General features: G+C 41.2%; 1 protein-coding gene across 2 annotated transcripts in view; it reads right to left on the minus strand.

The window, feature by feature from the left end:
* PPIL2 (peptidylprolyl isomerase like 2) overlaps positions 1-27,780 on the minus strand; it is a 120,888-nt gene that overhangs the window by 24,747 nt on the left and 68,361 nt on the right. For both annotated transcript variants that reach the window (XM_050924238.1, XM_050924239.1), the window contains 2 exons: positions 19,954-20,043; positions 17,148-17,181 (listed from right to left, as the gene is read on the minus strand). In XM_050924238.1, the coding sequence (XP_050780195.1) occupies positions 17,148-17,181; positions 19,954-20,043 (124 nt within the window). The remainder of the gene's footprint in view (positions 1-17,147; positions 17,182-19,953; positions 20,044-27,780) is intronic.

The following is a 27,780-nucleotide window of genomic DNA, read 5'->3' on the forward strand; positions in this document are numbered from 1 at the left end:
GTCAGTATGCCTTGGCTACTGCCCATCATAATCGTCCCATCTTTTCTTGGCGCTGCTTCTTTGATTGGCCAACTAAACTTGCAGTCCCCAGGTCTGATTCTGTAACACGGTTGTCAAGCTGGCGTAACTCACTCCACTGCCTTACAACAGCATCAAACTGGTGTAAACGGAGTCAGGAAGCAAGTCCTCCATTTTTATGCTCCATCCAAATTGGATCCATTTGTACATAATTAACAAGTTTTATTTCAGTTTCCCTTAGGAAACTACATTTCACTTCAAAGAGTCTCTTTGAAGAAACTCCTAATTAACTGCCAAACACATGTATATTGGCCTACATCTCAAAACAGAGGGGCAACTGCTGCCAAGACATTTTCAGAAACATGTATACAAATGGATCCAGCTGGGACAGAGCATAAAAGTGGAGGGGCCAATTCCTGACTGTTACACCATTCTGACGCATTGGAGTTACACCACTGTCAAGCTGGTGTCACAGAGTGGAGAATAAAGCCTGAGGACTTACTGACCTGAGGAGCAACTCAAAGGAAAGAGGAAAATTGAGCATGACAGACTGTTCTTCCTGGCCCAACAAGCACACAGTATGAACAGCATGCTGACAGGAGCAATGAGCCATGATCTTTATGTTTCATGATATTTGTTCTCTTAGGATTTCATTCTAGTTCATAAGCACAGGGCTAGAAATCTTATGTACATAATAGCTAATTTCAATTTATTTTAACTATCTGAAAAACTAATATTTTAGCAAATGGTTTCAATATTCAGTTGAGTGCCTCCCTGCATCCGTCCATGACAGAGCTGTTTCGAAAGCTCATTTTGTCTGCCTAGGAGCTTTGAGCAAGGGCAGAGTTTATCCAGCACTAAAACCCTTGAGGCTGGAAATTCTAACCAGAACACATACTCTGCGTGTCTGCGGAAGCCTTGCAGTATATGCCAGTGACTGGAGGTGGGGATGCCGAGGAGACCTAGGCAGCAATATGTTACAGGAACCAAATTTAGAAGAAACAAAAGCTATTCTACTTAATTTAAAAACAGCAAGAATGAACTCCATGGCAAACTCTTGTTAACCACTGGAACCATTCCAAGTGCCTGCCTGAAGCAACAGCAGAGACAGGCAGCTAAAATGATGAAAAATAAAAAATTCTTACTGAAAACCAGTCTCTGTCTCTCTCTCTCTCTCTCTGAAGACTATTTAAGATCATTTTCAGGTACTCCCGCATCAATCCTATGTATGTACACGGATTGGAAACATGTCTCTAATGGTTAGAGAAAAGGGACTGAGAACTGAGATTCTGTTTCTCTGCCTAACTCTGTCACTGGCTCATTGTATGACCTTGGGAAAGTCATTCACACTCTTTGCACCCCTCTATCTAAGGTACTCACATAACCCCCATTACCACTGGATCTGAGCATCTCACAATCTTTAATACATTTATTCTCTGAGCCCTTGGGAGGTAGGGCAGTGCTATTCCCCCGCACCACTCCATTTTACAGTTGGAAATGTAAGGTACAGAGAGACTAAGTGACTTGACCAGGGTCATGCAGGAAGTCTAGGCTCCGCTCTGGGGCTCCAGCCGGGGTGGGGCACCATGCAGCTCCCAGACGCTGCAGTGTGGTCCCACTCCGGCCAGGGAGCAGGGCCGGGGGCCACACCAGGCATGGCCCCGCTCCGGCTCCTACGCACCTCTGCATAGGAGCTGGAGAAGGGACATGCTGCTGCTTCCGAGAGCCGCTTGAGGTAAGCGCCACTGGGAGTCTCTCTCTATGCCCCAACTCCCTGCCCCCCTCCCGCCGTCCAAACCACTCAATTCCAGTCCAAAGCACCCTTCTGCACCCCAAAGCTCACATCCCCAGCCCCACCCCAAAGCCCGTACCCCTGCCCAGAGCCCACCCCCCCCCTCGTACTCCACTCTCCCACCCCAGCCTGAAGCCCCCTCCCGCACCCTGAACTCATTTCTGGCCCCACCCCAGAGCCCTCACCCCCTCCCACACCCTAACCCCAATTTTGTGAGCATTCATGGCCTGCCGTACAATTTTTATTCCCAGATGTGGCCCCTGGGCTAAAAAGTTTGCCCACCCCTGCACCAGACCATACTTCCTCTCAGTTTACTCTCATGTAAAATGATGCAACAAACACTGCTCCCCCACAGGGGAACTATGGTGTGTAAGTGTTTGCAAAGATTCTTGAGATCCTTACATGAAAAGTGCTACAGAAGCAGTCTCAGGACAAGCCCATACTACAAAAGTAAGTTAACCTAAGTTATGTTGACATACAGCCACTGCGATAATTAAATTGCTTTTGCGTGTCCACACTATGTTCCTTGTGTCAGCGGTGCGTGTCCTCACCAGTAGCACTTGTATTGATGCAGAGAGCAGTGCACTATAGGTAGCTATCCCACTGTGCAACTTGCCACAGCATGTTTTAGGAAAGGTTTGCAATGCCTCCTGGGGGCAAACGAGTTGTGCAGGGGTGACTGGGAACATGATTTCTCTATCGCATAATTTTATCTGCATCCTATAATATTTCACACACCTCTTTTCAAAAGCCCCGCAAACCGTGTGCCGTCTAATTTTTTCCACGCACATGCGGAACAGATTTTGTTATGTCACCAATATGAAATTGATGTGTGACACATCACCTCCATATTGGTGTACATAACAAAATTCATGTGGCAAGGGTGAGGCTGAGGGGTTCAGAGTGTAGGAGGGCGCTCAGGGCGTAGGAGGGGACTCAGGGCTGGGGCAGAGGGTTGAGATACCGAGGGTGAGGACTCTGGCTAGGGGTGCTGGCTCTGGGGTGGGGGTTTGGGATGCAGGCTGCCCCAGGGCTACAGCAGGGACAGAGAACTCCCCCCAGGTCTCTCTCCACAGGAGCACCTGGGCTGGAGGCGCCGCTCCTGCACTGCAGCCGCTCTGGGGCTGGGGCCACGGGATAGGCATCTCTCCCCCAGCTGCAACAGGTCTGGGCCGGGACTAGGTTGGGGAACCTCTCCTCCAGCCACGGCAGGTCCGGGACTGGGTTGTGGCCCGGGTGCCTCTCTCCTGGCTGCGGCAGGTCTGTACTGGGGCTGGGTTGGGGCCAGGGGAGGGGTGCCTCTCCACACTGTGGCAGGTCTGGGGGAGAGGCATCTCTCCCCACTGCAGCCCTGAGCGGCACTTCATAGGTTGCCGTGCAGCTTAGAGGATACTTAGACAGCAAACCTGCGTGGCTGCCATTTGTGTGAGACGCATGGATCCAGCACAGCTCTCTGCTATTGTTATGAATGTGGCAAGCACTGGGTGCCTGATCCTGCAGTATTTGCAGAGCTGCCGGAGGAGCTGTGAGAATATGACAATTCCTTAGAGGCTAGATTGCCATGGGACATAGAAAGAAACAATTCAGGGTTGTTGGCGGCATTCATGGAGCAGCTGCAGATGATGGAGTGCTTGTTCTGGGCCCAACAAACCGCTGACTGGCAGGATTGCAATGTCATGCTGGTTTGGGAGGATGAGCAGGGGTTGCAGAACTTCAGATGTGCAAGGCCACATTCCTGGATATGTGTGTATGGCGCTTGCCCCAGCCGTCCAGCACAGTAACACCAAAATGTGAGCTGCACTGACAATGGAGAAGTGAGTGGCAATAGCTGTGTGGAAACTTGCATGAGCATATGCAGATAGGGCAACTGAACTGACCACTGGCATTGTTTTCCACAGGCGGTAGTGACTGTAGCTGGTATCTCACTCCTGAGAGCAATGGAAGCTGAAAGAGAAGAGCTCCTGAAGGTGCCCAGCTGCAGACCAGGGCTGCATGCTGATAGTAATCACTGAGTGGTGTGGGAAAGTGTCCTACCGCAGTTTGAGAAATAAGGCAGCCCTGCCCAGAAAACTTCAGTGGAGGACTGCAGACTACCCAGGAAAGTTTCCTCAAGATCTCTATGGAGGATTCACGGGACATCTCGGTGCACATAAACTGTTCCGCAGGGCCCCTCTGCCTAACTGTTTGGGGGAATGCAAAGCAAATAGTAATTCTACCTCTACTGGTAGTTTCACTACCTCTTTTAACATAAGTACATGCGTCCCTGCAATATCAAAGCAAACTATGTACTTATCAGAGGTTCCTTCCCCTGCATCAGGCTTGCCTATGCTGGACTGACTGTAAGGACTGGCTGGACTGTGCAGGAGTCAAAAACAAGTCCTGGCTTCCTGCTCCACTGGATTCCCCGGTCGTCTGTCCCTCATAGTTCTCCTCGTCACTGTTCGCGGCAGGGGCCTATGACTCAGGCTTCCCCGAAGTATCCACAGGGCTCTTAGGGGTGATGGTGGGGTCTCCACCGAGGATGGCTTATAACTCTTTGTAAAAGCAGCATGTCTGTGGCTCTACACCTGAGTGACTGTTAGCCTCCCTGGCCTTCTGCTATGCCTGCCGCAGCTCTTTGGCTTTCACGCGGCACCGCTGCGGGTCCTTCTTGTAGCCCTTCTCCTTCACATCCAAAAGAGCTGGTTGTAGATATCGATGTTTCTAAGCCAGACTGGAGCTCTGCCTACACAGCCTCTTCTTCCGCATAGACTTAAGACATCCATCATCGCCTGGAGCATGTCTGCTGCGCGAAGGTGGCCTGGTTAGCTGGGTAGTTGCTAAGTGACCTCTCCACGCTGAGCAAACAGGAAATGGAATTTCAAAATTTGCAGGGCTTTAATGGGGAGGGGCATATACTTGCGTGCCTAGCTGCTGGGCAGCACAATTCAAAACGGTGACCAGAATTGTTGCGATGGAGCACTGTGGGACACCTCGTGGAGGCCACTAAAGTTGAGGTAAGTAACAGAGCGTCTGTATTGACAGTGTGTCGACCTATCTACGTCAATCTAAGCACTATGTCTCTCACAGAGGTGGAGTTATTAAGTCGGTGTAGCAGGCAAGTTACATCGGCAGGAGCAACATTTTAGTGTAGATGTTCACAGAGTTAGGTCAATGTAAGCTGCCTTGCATCAACCCAACGCTGTAGTATAGATCAGGCCTCAGAGACAGTTGCACTGAAGTTAATTGGACTCCATGTGGGAGCAGACAGAACTCCACATGGATATGACTACTTGGAAGATCAGGAGTTAAAAGAATGGCAGATGGAGAGCTAATTTACATAACCTGACCCTGACCTGCTCTGTCACTTATAGCCACAAAGCTGGAGATTTTACTGGGGATGGACTTTTACAATAGGCTGATCTTCCTCTGATGATTGCAGCTATCTTGTGTGAGGTTAAAACCTTCGGGAGCCACAGATAATTTTTGCATAACTTTATGAAAATCAGCAGATACTGGTAACCCATCTAGAGAGTTGAAACTTTCCTTAAAATTCAAAATTAATGGTAGGAGAGATCCACATGCCCAAGATTTTAATAAAAATCATGCAGTCAAAAAGGTGAAAAGAAATTGCCTCTTCTATTTTTTAAGATTGAAAAGGACTTATACAAATGGTTGATAAGGTTAATTTACAAACCATTTGTATTTTTTAGTAGAAGAGGCAATTTCTTTTCACCTTTTCAACTGCATGATTTTTACCTACTCCTGACAGAAAGAAAGAGATGAATCTGTAAACTACACAGCTCAGATGGGTAAATTCAACTGCTTTCATCATTTCAATATTTGTTCAGAGCAGCAGCAGCATTGGTTAGGTATTCAAGACCACAGCCACAACTAGTGACACTGGTGAAAAAGTGAAGAAATGCAAACTGACATCTAGAGAGACAATGCACATGGGGGGATAAAAACAACACACACTCCCAGGCAAACTGAAATAGCTCATTTTCCGTTGGACGGGAAGGTTTTGCTTCCTCCCAAAGAAATTATTTTTCAAAATGTACAAATGCTTTGTAAATTAATCTTATATTGTATAAGCCCTTTGCAACAAACTGAAGAGATGCACCTCAAGTACATGCAATGTTTCAGAAACTATAATGCTCAAAAAAAAAAAAAAAAGAGGTGTGGGCTGGGAATCACTCATGACAGCTGTGATTTTAAAATAAATATTTCAAGGGGGGCACAAAAATTGCAAAGCACTGAAAAAGTAGTGGGAGGGCTCCAATTCATAAAAATGATGGCTTACTTTCTATAGCTTTCTTCTTGTCACTCAGAAGAACAAGGTACATGGTAATAACATGACACTTGTATAGAGCTTTCCATCCAAGACATTTGACTCACAAAGCATTTTGCAAAGATTAAATCCTCCCTTGACCCCATGAGGAGAGGTAAAGTTCTGCCTCCTTTCACACACGGGGACAATGAGGCACAGAGGTTAGAAACTGCATTTTTACAAGTGCCCATTAATTTTGGGTTCTCAACTTAAAATGCTATAGGCCTAATTTTCAGAGATGTTGATGTCAGAGATAAATATAAATGTATTACTGGGGCTTCATTCTCCCCTATGCCAAGCTCTATGCACTGCAGGATCAGGTGCCACTGTAGGGCTAGTCCCTAGGGGACCTTATGTCAAAGCAGAGCTGAGCTCTATTCTGACCTTGGTTCCTACTTTGGGAGTGGTGATGGTTGGAGCAGGAGTTGGATCTGCTGGCTTTATACCACTGCAGAATTCCCATCTACCAGGTGGATTCTCTGTTGGGTATTTGCAGCCAGCAGCAGGAAGGGCTGGAGCACAAGAGAATCTAGCTAATTAAATTTCCTGATCAGGTACAAGTAGCACCAGCTGTAACATTCCAGCTCTGCTTTAAAAACGTGTATAGTCTCCTCTCGTTTCCTCCATCAAAGTGGATGGAATATTAAACCTGTTCTTGTCCATGCACACTTTCTCCTTTTGTATTCAGAACACTGGGAATACACAACAGCTGTTCCATTTGCACAGGAACTGGCAACATTCTAAATACTGAGAGAACTATTCACACAACGCCTAACCAGTTTGTTGTTATGAACAGCAGGAATAGATAGATCATGGATGTGAAATTCATTTTCAAATAATTAATCGTGAGAAAGAAAGGCCATGACTCAGCTACTTGTTTTGAATATTGATTTTCTGGGTGCTTATTTTGTTAAAGAAACAATATTCTATTGCAGCTTTGGGAAAGGAAATAAAATCTTTCCCAACTGTGTTCCTGAAACGTTCAGTGCAAGGAAATTAGCTTGGCCTGCTAAGCAGGTATTAAACCTTCAAGTAAATGTATATCTAACTAACTTGGCTGCACACAGATGAGCCACTGAGAACCCTTCATTCCATGTTATATTTAATCTTTCTTGTTCCTCAGTGCTGTAGTTTCCCGTGAGGTGAACTGTTTCCCAGCACAGATCACTGGCCATTTAAATGTATTACTAAAATCACAGCAGCTTCATTAATGAAGTGTTAACAAGAGACCCGACAGCAATAGAGAGAGACATCAGTGCTAAATTCAAAAACCATCAGCCTGCCTGCCAGATGGAGCTGGTCTAATCTTAAATCTATGAACATTTACAGAGAGTAACATTGCTATTAGCTTGGCTTATAGATTTCATTTTTTTCGTTTATGAAACAAACCTTTCTTTAGCTATATAACTATGTATAATTATAACTATGTATGGATTATTTATATTACACATAGGTTTAATGTCTCTTGCACTGAAGAATTTAGAGGCTAGGATTCTAGCTAAAACAGAAATCTCTTTTGAGGTTCTTTTAGTCTGAAGTCCTCGTATTAAGGGCTGTACATAGAAACAGCACAGATTGTTTAAAGAGACAAACTCACAAAGTCTGGAGTTTCCCTATAGTCCAAGATCAAACCCTTTCCATTAGTAATGGAGAAAAAATACTTCCATAATCTCATATGGGATTTATTTTTATAGAACAACTGATATCATGTGAGCCAAGCAAATTACTTGCAAATACACCTTGTATAAGTTTCTGTGGAAATTGATGTTTTTCCAATCCCTGTTTCTTTTCCGGAGATGCATCTGTTTTTGATTTTAACCATCAAGAGTCAAAGAAATACCAATATTGGTTACAGATAACAGCTGAAATCCTAAATGGAGTTAAATTTACAAATATACTCCACTCACCCATAGCTTGATTGTGTTCAAGAACTGCAACCCTGAATGTACTAGACTGCCTGGGCCTGACTGTACAATCCTTCCTTAGGCTAATGTGCACTTATATCACTGACTCCAACAGAACTACTTGCATGAAGAAGGCTTGCACAAACATATCCTACATGAACATCAATAGTCAGAATTTCAGCAAAGCCCTTCACATGCAGAAGTAATCGCAGCCATACCCTGGATTGTCAGTCTACAACAGGGCTGGGAAAACAATGGCCCAGGGGCCACATCCAGCCCTTGAGCTCCTGCCAGGGAGTGGGGTCCAGGACTTGCCTTGTTCCAGCCAGGGAGTGGGGTTGGGGGTTTGCCCCACCCCGTGCCACTCCCAGAAGCAGTGGCATGTCCCCCATGTGGCTCTGCCTGCTGCCCCCGCCCTAAGTGCCATCCCCGTAGCTCCCATTGGCCAGGAACCACAACAAATGGGAGCTGCAGGGGCGGTGCCTGTGGACAGGGCAGCGCACAGAGCCGCCTGGCTGCACCTCTGCATAGGAGCCAGAAGGGGAACATGCCGCTGCTTCTGGGAGCAGCTTGAGGTAAGCGCTGCCCAGAGCCTGGACCCCTGACCCCCTCCTGCACTCCAACCCCCTGAACCAACCCTGATCCCCCTCCTGCTCTCCGAACCCCTTGGTCCCAGCCCGGAGCCCCCTCCTGCATCCCCAACCCCTCATCCCCAGCCCAGAGCCCTTACCCCCTGCTGGAGCCCTAAACCCTCCCCACCCGCGCACATCAACCCCCTGCCCAGCCCAGAGCCCCCTCCTGCACCCTGAACTCCTCATTTCTGGTCCCACCCCAGAGCCTGCACCCCCATTCACAGCCCTCACCCTCTCCCACACCCCAACCCCTGATTTTGGGAGCATTCATGGCCCGCCATACAATTTCCATATCAAGATATTGCCCTTGGGCCAAAAAGTTTGCCCACTCCGATCTAGATTATAAAGAAGATTCCTGGTCTAGATGCAACGTACACCAGATTTACCTCAGGACCAAACACTGAATTTGTTTATGCTGTGGTGAACTACATCCGCTCCTATATACATGTGCATGTATAAAGCTGGCCTTTTACTAGTTCTGGGAAGCAGGATTTAGTGTAAAGTAAACAATGTCTGGGACTCAAGAGCAGCTGAGCGTGCTAGTAACCTTATTCTCAGGGAACACTGTGCAGTTTCTACTAGACATAAGGGAAAAGTACAGAACAGCACTACTTCTATTCTAATTCCTCTAGGATTAACCAACCATGCATCACACAGCCACAGAGGAAAGAATAAACCACCCAACCTGCTATTGTTATTTGGGGGACAGGGATAGGGAAATAAAAGAACGAGTTACTCCAAGTTTCATATCATATACATTATTTTTGGTCAAGGTAAAACTACTATCAGATTTCAGCCTACTATTTAATGCTGCAAAATAAATGTCTGGGTTTAATATTTCCTTGTTTTAAGGCATCTGATACACATTGCTTTCATGCTGAAAGATAAATGTAAACTGTGATGAAAGCTTAAAGCAGGGGTGTCAAAAATAGGCCCCACTGCTCAGATTCAGCTTGCTTGACAGACTAGTTTTATGCTGCACCTTTTCAAAGCCATTGCCCAGGAGAGGCAGGGGCATCTGTTGTTTTTAAGATGGTCCCACACATCTTCTGTACTACACAGGTAGTTCCTCTAGACACTGGAGTAACAGGGAGGAAACAGCCCAACAGTAACAGGACAAAGAAATCTGGAGTTTAAGCACAATACATGTTCTTTTCTGATGTATTTCATTCAAGAAATTGTACCCAATACATCTCGAGAGGTTTGAATAAATGTATCAACTACTCTGTTACTGCTATTGGTTAGTAAACTGGCTGTGCCCTTTATTTTTTAAAGAATCTAAAAACTAAAATTTACTTAGCTTAAATGACTGAAATCCAGCTAATTAGATGAAAGAAAAACTCTAGCCATTGCACAGTTCATGACCTATGAACCTCCAAGATTTGCTTAAAAGGTCAGTTGAGGACAGAAACCAAAACCAAATGTTACCATAGCTAGTGAGTGGTGCCTGAAGGTCAGAAGTAGGAGTCAGAGGAGAACAGGGGTGTTTGAATGCAATCCATGTTAAACCTGGGTCCCAGGACTCAGCTCTCTCTGGGAACCCCTAACATTGCAATAGCACTGAATTCAAGAGTTTTAGGTAAGAAACCTGGTTCTTTTAGAAGCAGCAGCCTGGGTAGAGATTTGATTGGTTTGGGTTTTCTTTTGTTTTTTTTTAATTTTGTTTTTAAACAATACATCATGTAAATGACAGAAAAGATGACAATCATCATATATCATGAAAAAAAAGACATGAATAGACTGCAATAAACATGTTGCCTATTAAATAGCAAAAAGAGTAACTTAGATCAGCTTTAGTCATTTCAATTATTCATGGCTACTTATTCTGTATCTTAGTTCCTGATAAAATATCAAACTACGAACCCAGATTTCTAGTGTACAAGATAAAACAAGTTTTACCATTTAATCTGGTAAATTAGCGATCATCCACCATTTCTAGTGGTGGGGAGGGAAAAGCACTGGAGTTATTGTAATCCTAACTAACAAGGAGAGATAAAGTTTACTGTACAGCATATTTTACAGTCAGGTTCCCAAAGATTAATTGGTCATCAAGTTCCAGAATAATGCACAACATCCTGTCCATAACAGATTAGAGGCAAATCACTAAACTCCTCACTCCACTTCTTACAGTGACAAAGCTGCAAGTCTCGTCTCAATTTTCATCCAGCAGATATAAAGCAGAGTTTGCATCCTAAAGAGTATAACTCTTATTGAGGAGGGCCAGGTGTAGACCAGTCAAAAACGGCCACCTCATGCCCTACTGTTCAAAAGTCAAGAGATGTAAAGTCCTTCCTTCTTGCCTCTACCATGAAACAGGATTATCAACCAATGTAAATTCTCCTTTGGTCTTAATGGCATTTAGAAATCTCTCCCTCTGACCAACACTAGAGAGGGTGCCTATGACGGAGACGCCTCTATTCTCTTCTCTATGGATTGGATTTTCCATCATGTTCAATTTAAGTGCCTTTGAAATAAAGTTTCTTTCTCTCATGAATTCTTTGAAAACAGAGGGCACGAAATATCAAACATGCTTTTAATAAACTTGTTTATTTCACTGATTTTTCCCTTGGCTAGTCTCTCAGTGGTATCCAGACAGATTTCTGATTTTTACCAGTTAAGTGTCTTGCAACCAAATGCTCAAGAAAAAAAGTGCTGACAATATTAAACACAATCAGAAAAACTTCAGAGATTCATTTGATCAATGGTTCAGAGACTTTCAAAAGGATGAAAACACTCAAGTTCTTTGCAGACCCATCTTCAGACAAACTCAAAAGACAGAGGCAAAGTAAGCTAAAGTTGACAGACTTAAAATGCTCCAATCTAAGTTTTGGGAGGGAAACAACAAATTTCCACAAATTAATTCTAAATTTTTGGGGCCCTGATTTAGCAGCGGAGGTCAGCTGGAGTGCATGAGCTAACAGTACATGCGTTTAAAAGACACTAGGGGCCCAACACTCTCAGCGGAAGGTGTTTGCATTCTGTCCATACTTCAAGCTGGGAAGTAAACCCCAGCTTGAGGAGACAAACCCAAGCTAACTCTTCTTGAGCTAGTGCTCTAAAAACAGAGTGCAGCCCTGGCAGTGTGAACAGTGGAAGGAGCTAGTCAGCCCAAGTACATGCCTACCGTCTCAGACAGGTAAGTACACTTTGGGTGGCTAGTGCCTCCTGTTACTTTGCCACAACCCTATCTTTGACATGCTAGCTTGATCACAGCTAGCATGGATATGTCTCCTCGAGCAGGGAATTACACACCCAGCTCAAAGGGTACACATACCCTTAGTGTGACTCTGATTAGAGACCAAGTTCATTAACCTGTAGGTCAGGTCACAACAACAGGAAGGGAAGGACGGAGGCAGGAGGGATGCTGTTTTGAAGAAATTAATGTCTCCTTTTGCTTTATGCGTATGCACACACACACAGAAGTGCATAACTGGTGACACTTTTGAAATGTAGGAGTACATTTTCAAAGGCTGGCAGTTAGGCACCTAACTCCCACTGATTTTTCATACTGGCAGTACTGGAAAATTTAACCAGCTACTCATACTGACTAAATTCTGCCTTTTTTTATCCCTAGAGGAAGCAGTCTCCTTTGGTTTCAGTGCTGATCAATTGTATTCCTAAAGTCATATGCCTAGTTCATTTTGGGAAGAACTGCAAAGTGGAGTACAATTTAAAACTTTTTGTGAAATCCCAGTTAATCATGTCCAGTTGCTCCCACTCAAGTTGGGACATCTTATTGTGCAACCTTTGCAATTCACATTTAAAGACATTAAAATCATATACTCTTTTTTTTTCCTTTTTTTTTTTTTTTTTTTAAAGTTACAGTAATTTTCACAGGCTAAACGCTTCCTTTGAACACAAGCTCCAAGTTGCCACCACTGTGTTACATACTCTACAAAGCATAGTATGAGATTTACAAGTTAAGGCCAATCCTAACAGAGGTCTGAAAATTCACTTAGAGAAAATATATGATCTTAAATAAGAACTGAAACAAACCGCTCCTACTTTCTGAGGTTTCTCTAATGCAGATATATAGCCTGTTGGCACGGCCGCCCAGAGGATTCAGGGGGCCTGGGGCAAAGCAATTTTGGGGGCCCTTTCCATAAGAAAAAGTTGCAAAATTATAGAATATTATATTCTAGTGGGGGCCCCTGTGTGCCCCATTCCCCCCCACCCCCATCCCCGTGTCCCTGCCTGTTGAGAAAGTTTCAGAATTGACAGAATGACTCAAGGAAACCCCCGTGAACACTTACCTTGAACAAACAAGCTCTTGGGACAATGAAACTAGTCTTTCATATGGAATTCCTCAAGCTACAATGAGCATGGATTTACGCATCCCACTCTAATTAGCATTATCAGGAGTAATAGGCATAAACATTAATGCTCCACGAGCCCTTATTTTTTAACTAGCCAATCTTGAGCACTTTTCTTAATATGGAGAGGGGAGGCCAGAGGCTCTTAAGAGACCCTTCATTTAACACATACAGAGAATTAAATACTCAGAACTTAAGCTGAGCCTTGTTTTAACTCCCTAAGGCAACTGGCCCAGACACTACACTTCTGAACACAGGACAGAGAAAACATTGCAGTTATCTCTAGGTCAGGGTTTGAATTCTCCAACCTTCACACAGTTGTCTCGTCATCTACCTATCTGCTGCTGAGACCCAAAATTCCTTTCTTTTCATAATTCTCAGGATGAGGGGCACTGCAGATATGTCATCCTTCTGTAGTGAAGTATAGACTCCGTCCAAAATGCTGACAAACAATTTTAAAATGGGACTGGTGACTCTCAGTGTTGGACACTATGAACTCCCTGCTCCAAACATCTTCTGCTCCCCTTCAATCGTTCTCCAACTTTAAGTGCATGGATCTTGCCACTTTTTTCCATGAAAAGATCACTACCACATGAATTTCACATCTGCCAATTCTTCTACCAGTATGGTCCCATCCATTGTTCTTCTACTGGTCTCGCCTAACATCCTTCCTGGTGGCATCTTTGCAGCAAACGTAAACTTCTTGAAATTCAATGCTATTCTTTGTTGAATTGTTTTCTGCGGCCTCCAAATAGATATTGCAAAAAAGACAAGGGCCACAGCAACAAAGTCATGAGTAAAATTTTCAGAAGTGCCTAGGTCTCTCTTAAAATTGGGACTTGCGTCCTTTTAAAAAAATTTACCCCATGTGCTTCACAAATAAAATACCTGAGCTTTCACCAGTATTCTCATGAAACACTTCAGTTTTCTCACCAAAGAGATATGGTACCAACTAAGATGATGTACTTGTTTTTCCTGTTTGTAGCCTTTGTGATTTCCCCATCATCTGGTTGCTTTCTGATAAAGGAATAATTGACAAGAGCCAACAGGTTTCCTTAGTAGGGGATTTTTGATAAATTCATTTAATAAAAAGTTCTAAGACATAGATTAATTTTATTTGTAAAACATAGGTTCGCTCCCCTGAAATGAAATATATAAAAGCTCTGATTTATCGATTAAAACCTTGTCTAGTTTTTTTAAAACAGATAAATGATTACAATGGTCCTTTCTGGCCTTGGAAATCTACGAGTCTGACGCCCAGTATAACACAGACCATAGAACTTCCTCAAAATAGTTCTGCTGTCCTAGCAATGTTGGCCATCTCTTACTCTTTTATTTCTACTTAAATTGTAGTATTTTAGCACTATTCAAACAGTACTTCTCTTCGAAACAAGAGCTATACCCAATTCTTACAGAAAAAACAGAGGAGACTGTGCTATGTCAGGATTGTACCCTTCTATGTTGATACCAACAGGTCCTGCCCATTGACCCAAAAGTTCAACTTCAAACTTAACTTTCTAACAAATACTTCTTTAGTCATTCTGTGGTATATGACTTATACCAGGACTCTGAATTCAGAACATTATTTATTCTGAACCTTTAAATGAGGCTTTGGTTTGAAACATAATCCTGGTCTTTTTCAGAGCTACTCAGAGAACAGAATTAAGCCATTTTGTGAGCAGAATAGAGCTGTATTTCATGTTAAATCTGTTATTTTTAAGCAACAACACAGTAGCTAACAAAACAACAGAAGCTCAGGACTGCAGCTGTGTTCAACAACCCAGGCCCTCCGCATACAATGACTCCACATTTGAAAGCAACAGAAAAAACAACCCTGCGGTTTCCCAATTTAATCAATTGCAAATGAGAGGGAGTTTAGAATATTTTGATTATAGCATTTAAACTCGCTGCTCTCAGAGTATCAAAACAGTTATTTTATCCTTCTTGTTCATTTACTTTATGATGTGCCAAAATAATGAGAGAGAAGGAAGAAGCCTGGAGAGTTTCTGCCCCTCGCTCTCTTTTCTTTTCTTTTTTTTTTAAATAAATGTCGTTTTTGCATAACTCAATATACCCATCTCAGAAACAAAGACAAAAAGATTCTGCAAGACAATCTCAATCTTGTTTTTTTGAAAGGCTGCATGAATATGCACTGTCAGAAACAGAAATATAATGGTTGTAACTGTTTGCTCACCCTATGTGCATCAAAAATAGTAAGTATGATCAGAGATGATTAGTGCTTAATGAAGTATAAAAAGATCAAATATAATAATTAGATGGCAATAGCAAATACTGACTGAATAAAGCAGACAAAAAGTTGCTTTGTAAAACTAAAACCTGCTGCAGTTGCATCACTCAGCTGTGCAGAAGTTGTTAGGTAATCAAGAACAAATCTTGAAGATTTCCCCCACAGTTGTTTTAATTGTATAATTTTAATGACTATAGACACACAGAAAGGGTTGAGAGTCCTGTAGGAGCACAGCACTTCTAACAGCTCTTGTCACATCAAGTATTTCAAATACGTTTTATTTCTGATTGGAACCAAGTTAAGGTCTTTAAAAAACGGAGGCCTGAGGAAAGTAAGTCTTGTTGCTTCTTTATTTGAAAAGTTGATTTCTGCAATGTCTGGATTCTCCTGAACTAGAGCAACTTTTTGAAGAGCTGCTGGCACTATCAGAGCCACTTGGGTATAAACTGACAGTTTTAGGAGAACTGCTACAGGCTTTCTAAACCTCAGACAGGACCCCCAGGTCTATAGTAGATTCAGAACCAATTAAAATGAAGTAAATAGAAGAAAACAAGATGAAAAAAATCAGAGACTGTTCTTTCTGGTTTGGGATTCCATCCTTCTATCAAACTCTTTCCTAAAATGAAAGGATACACATTATGGATTCCCCCCACCCCTCGGCTTTATTTGCATTAAATTTTTAACTTTCATTCAAAATTGCAACACATTCCTAACCTTCAATGTAACTGCTTTGTCAGCTTTGGACCACTTTTCTACAGATTGTTAATTGTGCTGCATTTCAGGGTAGTTTTATGATTTGCACAAATGGAGCTTAGAATGACATCACGTAGTCCATTTTCATTCCACAACAAGATTTAAACTCCTGCCTATAGAAGTGAAAGGCTACTGGGGTACAGCACTACCCCATTTAAGTACCTCTATAGTCCCCTAGCACTTCTTTCATTTCTCTTTTTTAAAGATGTTCCTAATTATGCCTTTAGGTACCTTCAAACCAATAGTCATCTTCTAATGGCATCAGAACATATTTCACTGGACAGTCCAAGAGTAACAACACACATAATAAGTAACCGATCTTTTCAATGGGCTTCAGCACTCAAAACACAGAATCCCTAATCACTCTGATTCAGCAGTTGCATAATCTTTCATTAATTTAAGCTCTTTATGCTCATTGGGGTAGAGTCTTGGATAGTCCAAATATATCTGAATTGATAAATAAATAATACACACTACAGTATTTAACAATTACATAGACATCCCTTTGGATGAATAGATTGTGTGAGCACAGGAATACACTGTGTGTGTACAGGTAAGCAGCACACGTGTAACTTCACAGTAGAACAGAATGCGGGGGAACTCCTGGGGCCTGCCTGACAAGCAGCTGTGAAGGCTGGATGACATTTGGTAGTGAGCAGGCAAAACTGACTTGTATAGGTGTGCAGAGAACCAGTTTACAGCATCAGGTAAGCTCATAACATATCTTATACAGAACAGGACGGTCAATGCCCTGAAGAGCCTTCACTGCAGTAGTAGGAGCAACTCTCATATATGTCTATTCTAATTTATTTGCATTTCTACGGCAGCTGTCACCATTGTATCTAGATCACAGAGGCTAGGAAAGAAGAACAGGCAGAATAAAGTATCAACAAAGTGATCCCTAGAAGTTAGGAACAAAAATGGGAAGAGGCAGGGCCTAACAAAGGGATTAATTCTAGGGGAATGAACAGTATTTAGCCACTTACTAGCCTCAATGGGTTTCTAAGATTTCATTGATATGGAGAGAACCTTCCTTTAGTATATAATATTTTTTCCTTCTTATAACACAATCCCAGCACATTGAATTGTGAACAAGACTCATGGAAATTCTCTCTCTTAATACAAACCAGCCAGTAACACGTCTTTATACAGCACTTTGTATTTACACACACACTTACCCATTCCTGTTCCAGTAGGATCACCTCCTTGAATCTGCAGAATTAAAAACAAAATACTATATCCTATAGTATACTATAGTAAAATATGCCTAATATTTAGATATGAGAAATAAAATATTTTCACAAGAGAGAAATTCTGCTCAACTTTTCTTACTTCTAAATGGTGTTGGGCAAGCTAATAAAGAGAAAATTATTACAACTAGTTTGGGGCTTCTATTATCAGTTGGTTGTCATATGCTCCTGGAAAATCATCTAGCAGAGTGACAGGTTTATAACAACAACAGGATTCCTGTGGACAAACAAGGAAAAATAAATGAACTGTGTCTTGTACAGGTTAATGGAAAAATATCTTTTCCATCACCTGCTGCGCCCTAAGTTACCCAGTCGATGATGCACTGCATTTAAAGTCTGAAAAGTATTTAGTTTTACAGTCAAAGCTCCAGCAAGAAAAAAGAGCTTTCTGCACTTGCTTCCATCTTTCTGGCACTATATTCATTTTATGAGTTGTAAGAAAAATCCCAAAATAAAGCCAACCAACCAAGATATCCATTGTTTACGTAGGACCTATACAAAAACAATCTTTTGGATTTTATTGCTCCAAAGTCAGCAGAGGGAGCGTGCAAGTTAGCTGAAATCACAGTGAAATCACCATTTTAATTTTGATATAAATCTAGGAACACAGTGCTGCCAAATGGAGAAGTCACTTTCTTTTTTTTAGGATCACAAGACCCAATCTAAAGGTCACTGAAGTCACTGGAAAGACTCTCATTGACTTCAGTGTGCTTCAGAAAGTAAAGACTTATCTACACTACTGGCCGGGGTCAACCTAAGACATGCAAATTCAGCTACATGAATAGCGGAGCTGAAGTCGACGTACTGAGATGTACTTACTGCAGTGTGTTCACTGCGATAAGTCGACAGCTGACACTCTCCCGTTGACTCCGCTCGTGCTTCTCGTTCTGGTGGAGTACCGGAGTCAACGAAAGAGCACTCAGCGGGCAATTTATCGCGTCTATACTAGACACGATAAATCGACCCCCACTGGATCGATCACAGCCCGTCGATCCGATGGGTAGCGTAGACAAGCCCTGTGTTGCAAAAACTAGTTACAATATTTTGTTCCATTTAAGGGAACGTCTGCAGTGCCCTAGGCCAGTGGTTCTCAACAAAGGGTACGTATACATGTTGGGATATGCACTGGTCTTCTAGGGGGTATATCAACTCATCTAGATAGTCCCCTAGTTTCAAAACAGGCTAAATAAAAAGCACTAGTGAAATCAGTACAGAATACAATTTCACAGAGACAATGACTTCTTTATACTGCTCTCCATATATTGTATATGGAAATGTAAGTACAATATTTATATTGACATTTATTTATTTATAAATATATGGTAAAAATGAGAATAAGCATTTTTTCAGTAATAGCGTGCTGCTGTAAGCAAGTAGATTTTAAGTGAGATGAAACTTGGGGATATGCAAGACAAATCAGACACCTGCAAGGGGGACAGTCTGGAAAGGTTGAAAGAAACTGCCCTAAGGTGTATGAGTGTGAGTAGCATCGCTATAATGGCTTGATTTTAAGACCTATGCAAATCAATGCTAGCATCTTTCCATGCATTTTAAGGAGCTGGCATACTAATGAGGTGTCACAAGGGTGACATTTGAAACAATTATTCATTCAAAACTAAAGTGCAGCAAGTGAACTATTTACTTGGCATGGCTTGTAACCAAAACTAATTTTTTGTTGTTTTGTTCAGAATATCAGAATGGGTCACTAAACAAGTCTTTTAAACAAACAGGTTCCGAAAACCTTTGCTGTGAGATTAAACCTGACCCGTGCTTACAGAAGTTCACAAACACAGGCTGAGGTTATTCACCTGGGTTTGATCCTACACAATGCTAAGCACTCTGGGCCCCAATCCACAGTACTTAAGAATGTGCTTTACTTTAATCATGAGAGCAGTTACACAGAAATTAATGGGACTACTCACAAGCTTAATTGTAAGCATGTACTTCGGTGATTTGATGGATTGGAGCAGAGTGCTCAGCACCTTATAGGATTGAGTCTTCGGTTGGGAAACCTTCTCTCCCCAAGTCAGCATACCTTACTTCCTCTCCAACAGCTGTCCTCAACCAAAGAGGAAAGAAAGGATGTAGATTTCCATGACTTGTATGGAGAGAGGGCACACCTTGGGGCAGGTTCCCCCGGGAGGTTCGACTTCAATGAACACCCAAACAAACCTTCAAGAGTTAGCCAGTTTTCTCTAGCCCCTGTATACCAAAACTACAGAGATCAGTTCCAGAAGTCCCTCAGAAACTGACTTCTTGATTGTTTCAGCTAGGGCTGTGAACCTCACTAAATGAAGTTCAGATATTTTGGATGTAAAAACATGTATCTTGTAAACCAAGTGTCAGCTGAATGGGATTTAAATGGGCTGAGAAATTACCCACCCAGATCAGGGTTTTGAGCTGTATTCACTAATGGCCAGATCCAAAGCTTGCTGAAGACAACAGGAGTCTGGCCAATCAGGCATTTCGATGGACTTTGAATCAGGCTCTGAGTGACAGTACTCTTCAGTGACAGCTGCTAGGTGATCGAATTTATATATCTTGCCCTCATTACGTGAGGATAATCCTTGTTTCCAAGATACAATTTTCATGACCATCTCTAGTGTACACCTACTTGCTCCAAGGAAGTAACTAAAATTTTAAATTAACACTTCTAATATATTCAACTCCTATTTCGGGGGAATAAGGGTGACAAAACCTATTGTGCATTATGTAGCATTTGTTCAATACTCACCACAAAATTACGAATTGATCTGTGAAAAATAGTTCCATCATAATAGTTATTCTTGCATAGCTTGATGAAGTTTTCACATGCTCTGGGTGTCTGAAAAAGATTAGGTATTTAATGAAGCAATGTCTTTGGACAGTAAAATCAATGATTACATTGTTTAAAATGATCGCATTTTGTCTGTGTTACAAAGGACTAATTAGTCAGGACTCTGATTAAGAGTTCCTACTAGTTTACAGCAACCACAACAAAAATCCTATAGAAGAGCATATTGTATATGAGAGAGACACCCTATACAGCAATATGTGAAAGGCAGTTCTCCCAAGTGGCATGGAAAGATGCTGAACATTAGTCTCATTATGTATTGTTTTATTTTTAGAATATTTCTCAGTGAAATAAATGACAATAAAGGGGATAATGCTGGAGACCAAATTCATCTATTTATCCCTAACAAGTCCCAGCAACATACCTCAATCCTGTTCTGATGAGACTACTTCCAGATTTGAAAGAGTGGTTCATTCTTCAGGCTCATTTAGGCCTTGACATCCTTGCTTAACAATTACACAAGGGAACACAATCATGCCACTTAGGATACTGTTGTGCTGCGATAAGAGGCACCTGACTACTAAGAACTGGACTGGCATCACAAAAGTCACAATATTTTATATTAATTGGTTCAAAGAAACTGATGACTTATTTTCACAATCTAAAAGTAAATCTTAGCCAGTTATGTTAGATACATTGCATATTTCTCCTTTGCTCTTACAGTGTGAATGTAAGATATTTATCCTCAATCATGGCATTCAAACACTACTTAGTAAAAAACCGCAGCACAGATGATCTCTGATATTCCAAATACTTGTCTTTCCTTTATCAACATAGTTTCTCTTTTCTGCAGTGCCAGGATGGAATCCCTCATAAGTAGAGAAACAGCCTGTCTTAGTTTGGACATGCTTTCCCCCCCTCAGTTGTAAATTATGGAAATAATATGAATCAAATTTCATAGAAGAATGTCTTAAGCTGAGCTGTAATAGGCTTTAGAAATATTCTTATTGCGCTCTGCGTGTGATAACAAGCCCCCAGCATGAGCACAAGACTCTGTAAATTAGTCGAGATAAGCTTTCAAGAGTTGGAACCTCTTTCTGAATAAAACTGATGCATTTAGCATTGACATGACACCAGTATGGCTCATTTGTAATGTTGCTCTGAGATCTCCAGCAGTGACAGAGGCAAGACTCAGGGCAAGTCTACACTAGAGCGCTACACTGGTGCAGCTACTCAGATGAAGCTGCGTCTTTGTAGCACATCTGGTGAAGATGTGCTATGCTAATGGGAGAACATTCTCCAGTCAGCATAATTACTCCACCTCTGCGAGAAGCAGAAGCTATGTTGGTAGGAGGGAGGGCTTTTTCACACCCTGAGCAACATAAGTTATATCAACTTAGGCTGTAATGTAGGCCTGCCCTCAGTCATGAACACAAAACGCCTAAAACATTACTACAAAAGTAAGGCATGCTCGCACATTCTACAAAAAAATAAAAATAAAAATAAATGAACCACATTTTTTATAACGTTTAAAGATTAAATGACCTCTCTGATCCCTTTCCCAAAGGGAAACTGTGCTACAGTACAGCCTCAGTTATCTAAATCTCAATCGCCTGAAACTCCCTGTTACCTGGAAACAGGGTCATGTCCCACACTGCCTATTAATTACACTGAAATTTCCCTTGATTGGCCACACATTCTTTGTCCTTCATGACATGTGGATAATCAAGGCTGTACTATATTTCCTCTTAAATCTACCCAACATATAGAAAATGAAGCAGACAGCTACAGTGGAAGACAAACTAGCTAGACTCAATTCAATCTAATTCTAACTGAAGTGTAGCTTATTATTAGATTAAAATACCTGTTTTCTGACAGAATGATACTTAATCATATATTTGTGCAACATCCTTAGGGCAGCTTATGTCACACATAACCAATAATTCCAAACAGGAAGGTCTATATACGTTTTGATGTTTATAGTACATCTAAACCCTTTTTTGAAGTTATATACACACTTTAAAATAATATGCTTGTAAAATCTGACCAGGGAAGAATCATTTGTGTGTAACAGAAAATACCATAATAGAAAGAGTGCTGTACTAGAATCAAGAATGGAAAAGCTACGGATCATGAAAAATGCCTGGAAGGACATTACGAGCACAGAGGTTTTTGCATTTTTAAAAAGAAATTTTTCCTCTCTGAATCAGAAATGGAATTGGCAGCTTTTAGCCTAAGGCAGTACTCCTCATGAGAATCAAAAAACTCTTTGGAGAGAGACAGTTAATTAGTTCTCTTGGGGGGAATAAGGCAACCTGTAATTAATTTTTTAAGAAAATGAAATTAGCTGAAAGTTGAATCCCCAGAGGGAATATGGAATTTAGTGCCAAACTGTTTTAAACCAATAATCAATCCACAGAATGCTGATAATACACTTGCCACATAAATTAGGTATTTACGTTGAAAAACATGCTCTGTAAAACATAGAAGAAAAGTACTTTTTCTGCTAATGAATTTTTTATTCGCAGCAGGACCTGTGCTGACCCACCTCTCTGAATAGGTTTCCAGTTATTATATCGGTTCTCAGAAACTAGGTTTGTGTGTGCAGCTGTTGAAAAGCAGTCTAGCAACTACGTAAGAACCATTTACTGCAAGGTTTTCTTTAAATAATTGCTACTAAACTGGTTCCCATGGCACCTCATGCATCATACAACAGACATACACTTTCGCAGGTAAACAGTATCTTAGCAACATTACTGTTACCATTTACGGTGGACTTTTTTTGTACAGGAACCAATAAAAGGTTTTCATTAGCAGACACTAGTTTTAATCACGTGGCAGACCCTAATGGTTACGTTGTTTCTTCAAAAACTACTGATAATCACATCTTGAAACCTGTGGTGATAACTGGGCCACAAACTTACCCTAGTTGTGAGTTTAATTGTAAGAAGTGAGTGAATGTTCATAAAGTGTCACTAATAACTGTCTTATAACAACAAACATTAATGAGAAAAAATACAAAAGAGATGGAAAGCCTGAATTAGTCCAAACAAAAAGTCTTACTGATATAACTCAAGGACTGTGTTAAAATCACATCTGGTAAATAAGAAAAACATAGAACCAGAAATCAGTGAACCCAAATTGACATGTCAGACACTAGGCTTAACTGATGGACAAAAATAATGAGCGGATGATTTATTCTCTCCATCACTCCACCTTGGAACCCTTAAAGTATTTTTGAGAATAGGGCAAATTGGCTAGTGGAGCAATCATGACTGCCACCCAAGGCCTTCATCATCCTGATCCTTTCCTAACCAGACCAGGCCAGAGAGAGGGACCAAAAGACATTGCCACCTTTGCTGGTTCCAGCTGAATCCCAAGCACCACCTGTGATGAAACGGGATCAGACTTTAAACAGCAACAACAGCTCCAGCCCATCTCAACTAACTTCTTCTCTCTTCCCCAAAAGGACAGTTATTACCATCTTTGACACCATATAAGACAGTGGTTCTCGACCAGGGGTACACATACCTCTGAGGGTATGCAGATGTCTTCCCAGGGGTAGATCAGCTCATCTAGATAGTTGTCTAGTTTTACAACAGGCTACATAAAAAGCACTAGCGAAGTCAGTACAAACTAAAATTTCATACACACAATTATTTGTTTATACTGTTCTATATACTATACACTGAAATGCAAGCAAAATATTTATATTTCAATTGATTTTATAATTATATGGTAAAAATGAGAAAGTAAGCAATTTTCCAGTAATAATATACCATGACACTTTTGTATTTTTATGTCTGATTTTGTAAGCAAATTGTTTTTAAGTGAGGTGAAATTTGGGGTATGCAAGACAGGTCAGACTCCTGAAAGGAGTACAGTAGCCTGGAGAGGTTGAGAGCCGCTGATATAAAAGACTGTCAAAACAAGGGGGATTTCCTTTTAAAACCTTCTCCAACTGAAGAGAAAGGGAACAAGGGATGCTGTTAAAATGGAAGCCTTACTTAATACTTCACATTGCAAATACTTTAACTGTTTTTTTTCCCTTTCCTTTATCTTTAATAAAATGTTAAAAGGATTTTTAATGTGTTCACTATGGTACTAAGCAGGCAGAGGTCTCTGTATATCAAACCCCGAACCTTATTTAATACTGTTTAATGCTGGACAGTAACTGGGTTATGTTAAAACCTTTGACCTATATACTGAATCTAAATTAATACAACATGCCTAGAATCAGCAGCCTGGTTTGTCTTGAAGAGCTACTGTACTCGTGAGATCTCAAATTTCCAAGCAAAAACAAACATTTTTTAGTCTCATCCTGCTCTTAGGGACAAAGGATGGGGATAGGAATGGGTGGGCAGTGTTATGGCTACAATCATGGCCGCTCTTTGAATGTCTATAGGGCTGGTTTGGTCCCTTATCAAGGATAGGTGAAAGTACTACAGAAAGTACATACTTTGTATTTTCATTAGTGAATTTAGTGCTCGTGAAAGATGCCAGATTGACAGTTCTGGAATGCAAATCCCTCTGCTTATTCACAGAACAGGCACAAGCTTCCTCCATACTGCTTCCTTCCAGCGTGACAGGATTGGTTAGCTTCAATGCCCATTCAATCCTTGGTCTTTCTGCAAAGACTATCAACAAGAAAGCCAACTGGGACAGTCCTTTTTGTGGGCCTGTCCACTAACAACTAGACTGGAACCATCACATACATTTTTAACGAGGCCATCAAACAGCTCCATTGTTAGTATCTACTACTGGTCATTGCTACACTGACTTAAATTTGCAGAGGTAAGATGAACACCAAAGCTACAGCCCTAAGACCTGATGTGGCTTTCAGAGATATACTCTGCTTCACCTAATCTTTTTGCATGATCAGCTACTGTGCTGGCATTCATGGCATTTGATTTTTCAAGGTACATGCTAATGTATAAAGTGCATTGGAAGATTATTTATTATTGCCAGAGCCTCCACAGTGGACAATGAGTTCTTTAGTATTTCTTGTTTGTAGTTGTTCCAAGTAGGCATCATTATCAATAGACAATTCCTCTTTGCCCTTTTTGCAATAGATGGAAGGTCAGAAATACTTAAAATAATTCCAATTTGTCCATTACAACTTTTGCATTCACTCATCTCCAGAAGCTGGATGTAATATTGCCCTCTCATTGTGTAATTATGCAGGTTTGAAAGACAGCAACAGGGGACAAAAAGTTAAATTTTACATTTTCTCAAGTATTCAGACCAACTGCTTTTTTTAATCAGATACAACACTTCTAGAGGACGAATGTAAAACTGATCCAGAGGTTTTCTCCCCAGAAGTGTGGTCATTAAAGATAGCCTAAAAAAGTAGGATTTCCCAGGGCTAACAACTCAGATTGTGTTAGCACCACAAAAATGAGTCAACATGCGTGCTGTCCTTGACCATAGGGAAGGGTACACTCTTTTCCAAACTCTGACCAGCATCTTTGGCAACTTCCTACTTACAGTAAAATGAGTCTCATCCCTAAAGACTAACCTCTCTCTGTATATTTTGTAGATACTTTGTCAGATATCTGCATTTGTCAATGGGTTGAAAATTCCTTCCCAAAACAAGTATTGATCTCTTATCAAGAGTCCCATTCCAAAGGATCTGAAGGCTGACTGCCCTAGAAACTGACCTGATTGCTTCCCCTGCTAGCTGGCAGGGAACACGTGTGTCCAATGTGGAAATGAAGATTTCATTTATTTCAAAACATATTTAGTCTTAGCTTATCTAAATGTCTGCAAACTAGATGCTGTAGTGGCACATACTGACTGCTGTCATTGCACCACCTACAGGGCCTGGATGGATTTCAGAATGAGAAAAACTGGTTGTTCCTAAGAAAGACCATGTAAAAATGGAACAGAGACAAAAGATGGACAGTGACATTACAAGCAAGGGGAAAATACTAGAAAAAAAGAAACCATTTTTTAAAATCTAAAGTTCCAGGAAAAGAGCTAGCTGAATAATGTAATACCTTATAAATACTGACTGATTACATTTTACTTTTCTCATTGCCAAATGCATAGATGTAAACCAGGCAAAACTCATCTGTCTTATTGTACCCAAAGATAAGTAACCAAGCCAGGCTATTTTCTCAGTTTACAGCTTTCCTTTCTCATCAACAAAAATGGGTTGCTATCTTTTTAAAAGTCATTCTTATTGGACAGTTAAGTAGCCAATTAGAAATAGATTAGAAACATGCTGTGCCCCTGTTGCCAAGATACAGTAGAAGGGAAAGGAACTGCGGCTTCTAAGTTGTTGCTATGACTCCAAGCAAGAAGGCTTTACTATGTGAAGAGCTAATCATTTCAAAATGTTCCATCCCTTCAGGATCTACATGTGTCTTAAAGAGAAATTCCACACTAAGCAGTCACAAGCCATCATTCACATGACTGTATAATTTCTTTTACTGCAAATTCCACCACTCCAGTTATTTGTTTTTGTCTTCTTAAAGCTCTGGCTGTACTGTAGCAGCTGCATTGAACTGCACAACCACAAAATGTGCTCATTAATGCTCTGTGTCCATGCAATAATAATTTGAAATAATGAGAAGTTGGTTCTGTGAATTAAAATTCTATTATGTACACAACAGCTTTCATCTCATCACTCCAATGCCAGAATCCCTCTACTAAGAAGCATGAACTGGTGAAATACATTTTTCAGACTTCAAACTAAGCTTGCAATTTTTCAGTTTGTTTTTTTTTAAATGCAAGGCAGATTCTGTTTTGCTTTTGAAGGTTTTATTTAGTTAAGGCATTTCTGTCCACGCAGTATTTCTTCAAGGCTATTCTCCTGCATCACTTCTTTCTAAGAAATATAATGGGGTGACTGGGAAATTTCTAAAATGAGCTCTTCCTCCCACAGTCCCCACCGCTCTCTGAAGATCAGACATGTTTACTGTAGCTGCTCCTCTGCGTAGTCCTTGAATCTTAATGCTCTCTCTGCTGCAGGGAGTACTGTCTCTGACAGGAAGTCAGTGGAACTCACCATGGGATGTCCTACAGGACAGGCGGGTTTTTAAACACATCTATTCACCACTAGCACCACAGCCTCTGCCAGCCTTCTCCTCCAATTCAGCACCGTGATAAACAGATGGGCTATGGCGACAGAGAAGAATGACAGCTCTATGTTTTGTTTTTTAAATAGGAATGAGGCAGGGCTTCCAGTTCACATAAATTACATGGTGATCTCACCAAAACCTTCTCAATCCAATCATGCAGTGGGCAGATGCCTTGAGGTCAATACACTGACTAAAATGATGAGAGAACAGTGACGTTCCAATGAGGTGAGATGACATGTGCAATGGATAAGCATCAGACAGGGCATCCTGAAGTAGAGCATTTCACCAGGCTCACAGTGATGCATGGAGATTAAAACAAACAAAAAGCATCTTAGGTAATGAAACTATATCAGGCAATTACCTAATCTGATTACTTAAAGCTACAGTAGCTCTTTAAAAACAACAGCAAAAGAACTAAGATTCTCTCATGACACAAAAAACTTGTCATTTTAAAGAGTTATTTAGTACTTGCTAAAAGCATTTTTTTTTAATAAACCAGAATTTCAGTTGACAGCTAAATTTCATTTTTCAAAAACATTCTTCAGAGTGCTACCATTAAGGAATACGATCTAAAATGATGAAGTAGCAAGCACAGTTTACAGTAGGTATCTGTAGAACAATTCATAGCCCAGTTTGCTTGTCACTTGAGAGTACAACAGCAATTGATCAGTTTATCTAAACAGAGTCTAAGGTAAACAGGGCA

The sequence above is a fragment of the Gopherus flavomarginatus genome, chromosome 15 (genome assembly GCF_025201925.1).
Source record: "Gopherus flavomarginatus isolate rGopFla2 chromosome 15, rGopFla2.mat.asm, whole genome shotgun sequence".
Lineage (NCBI taxonomy): Eukaryota > Metazoa > Chordata > Testudines > Testudinidae > Gopherus > Gopherus flavomarginatus.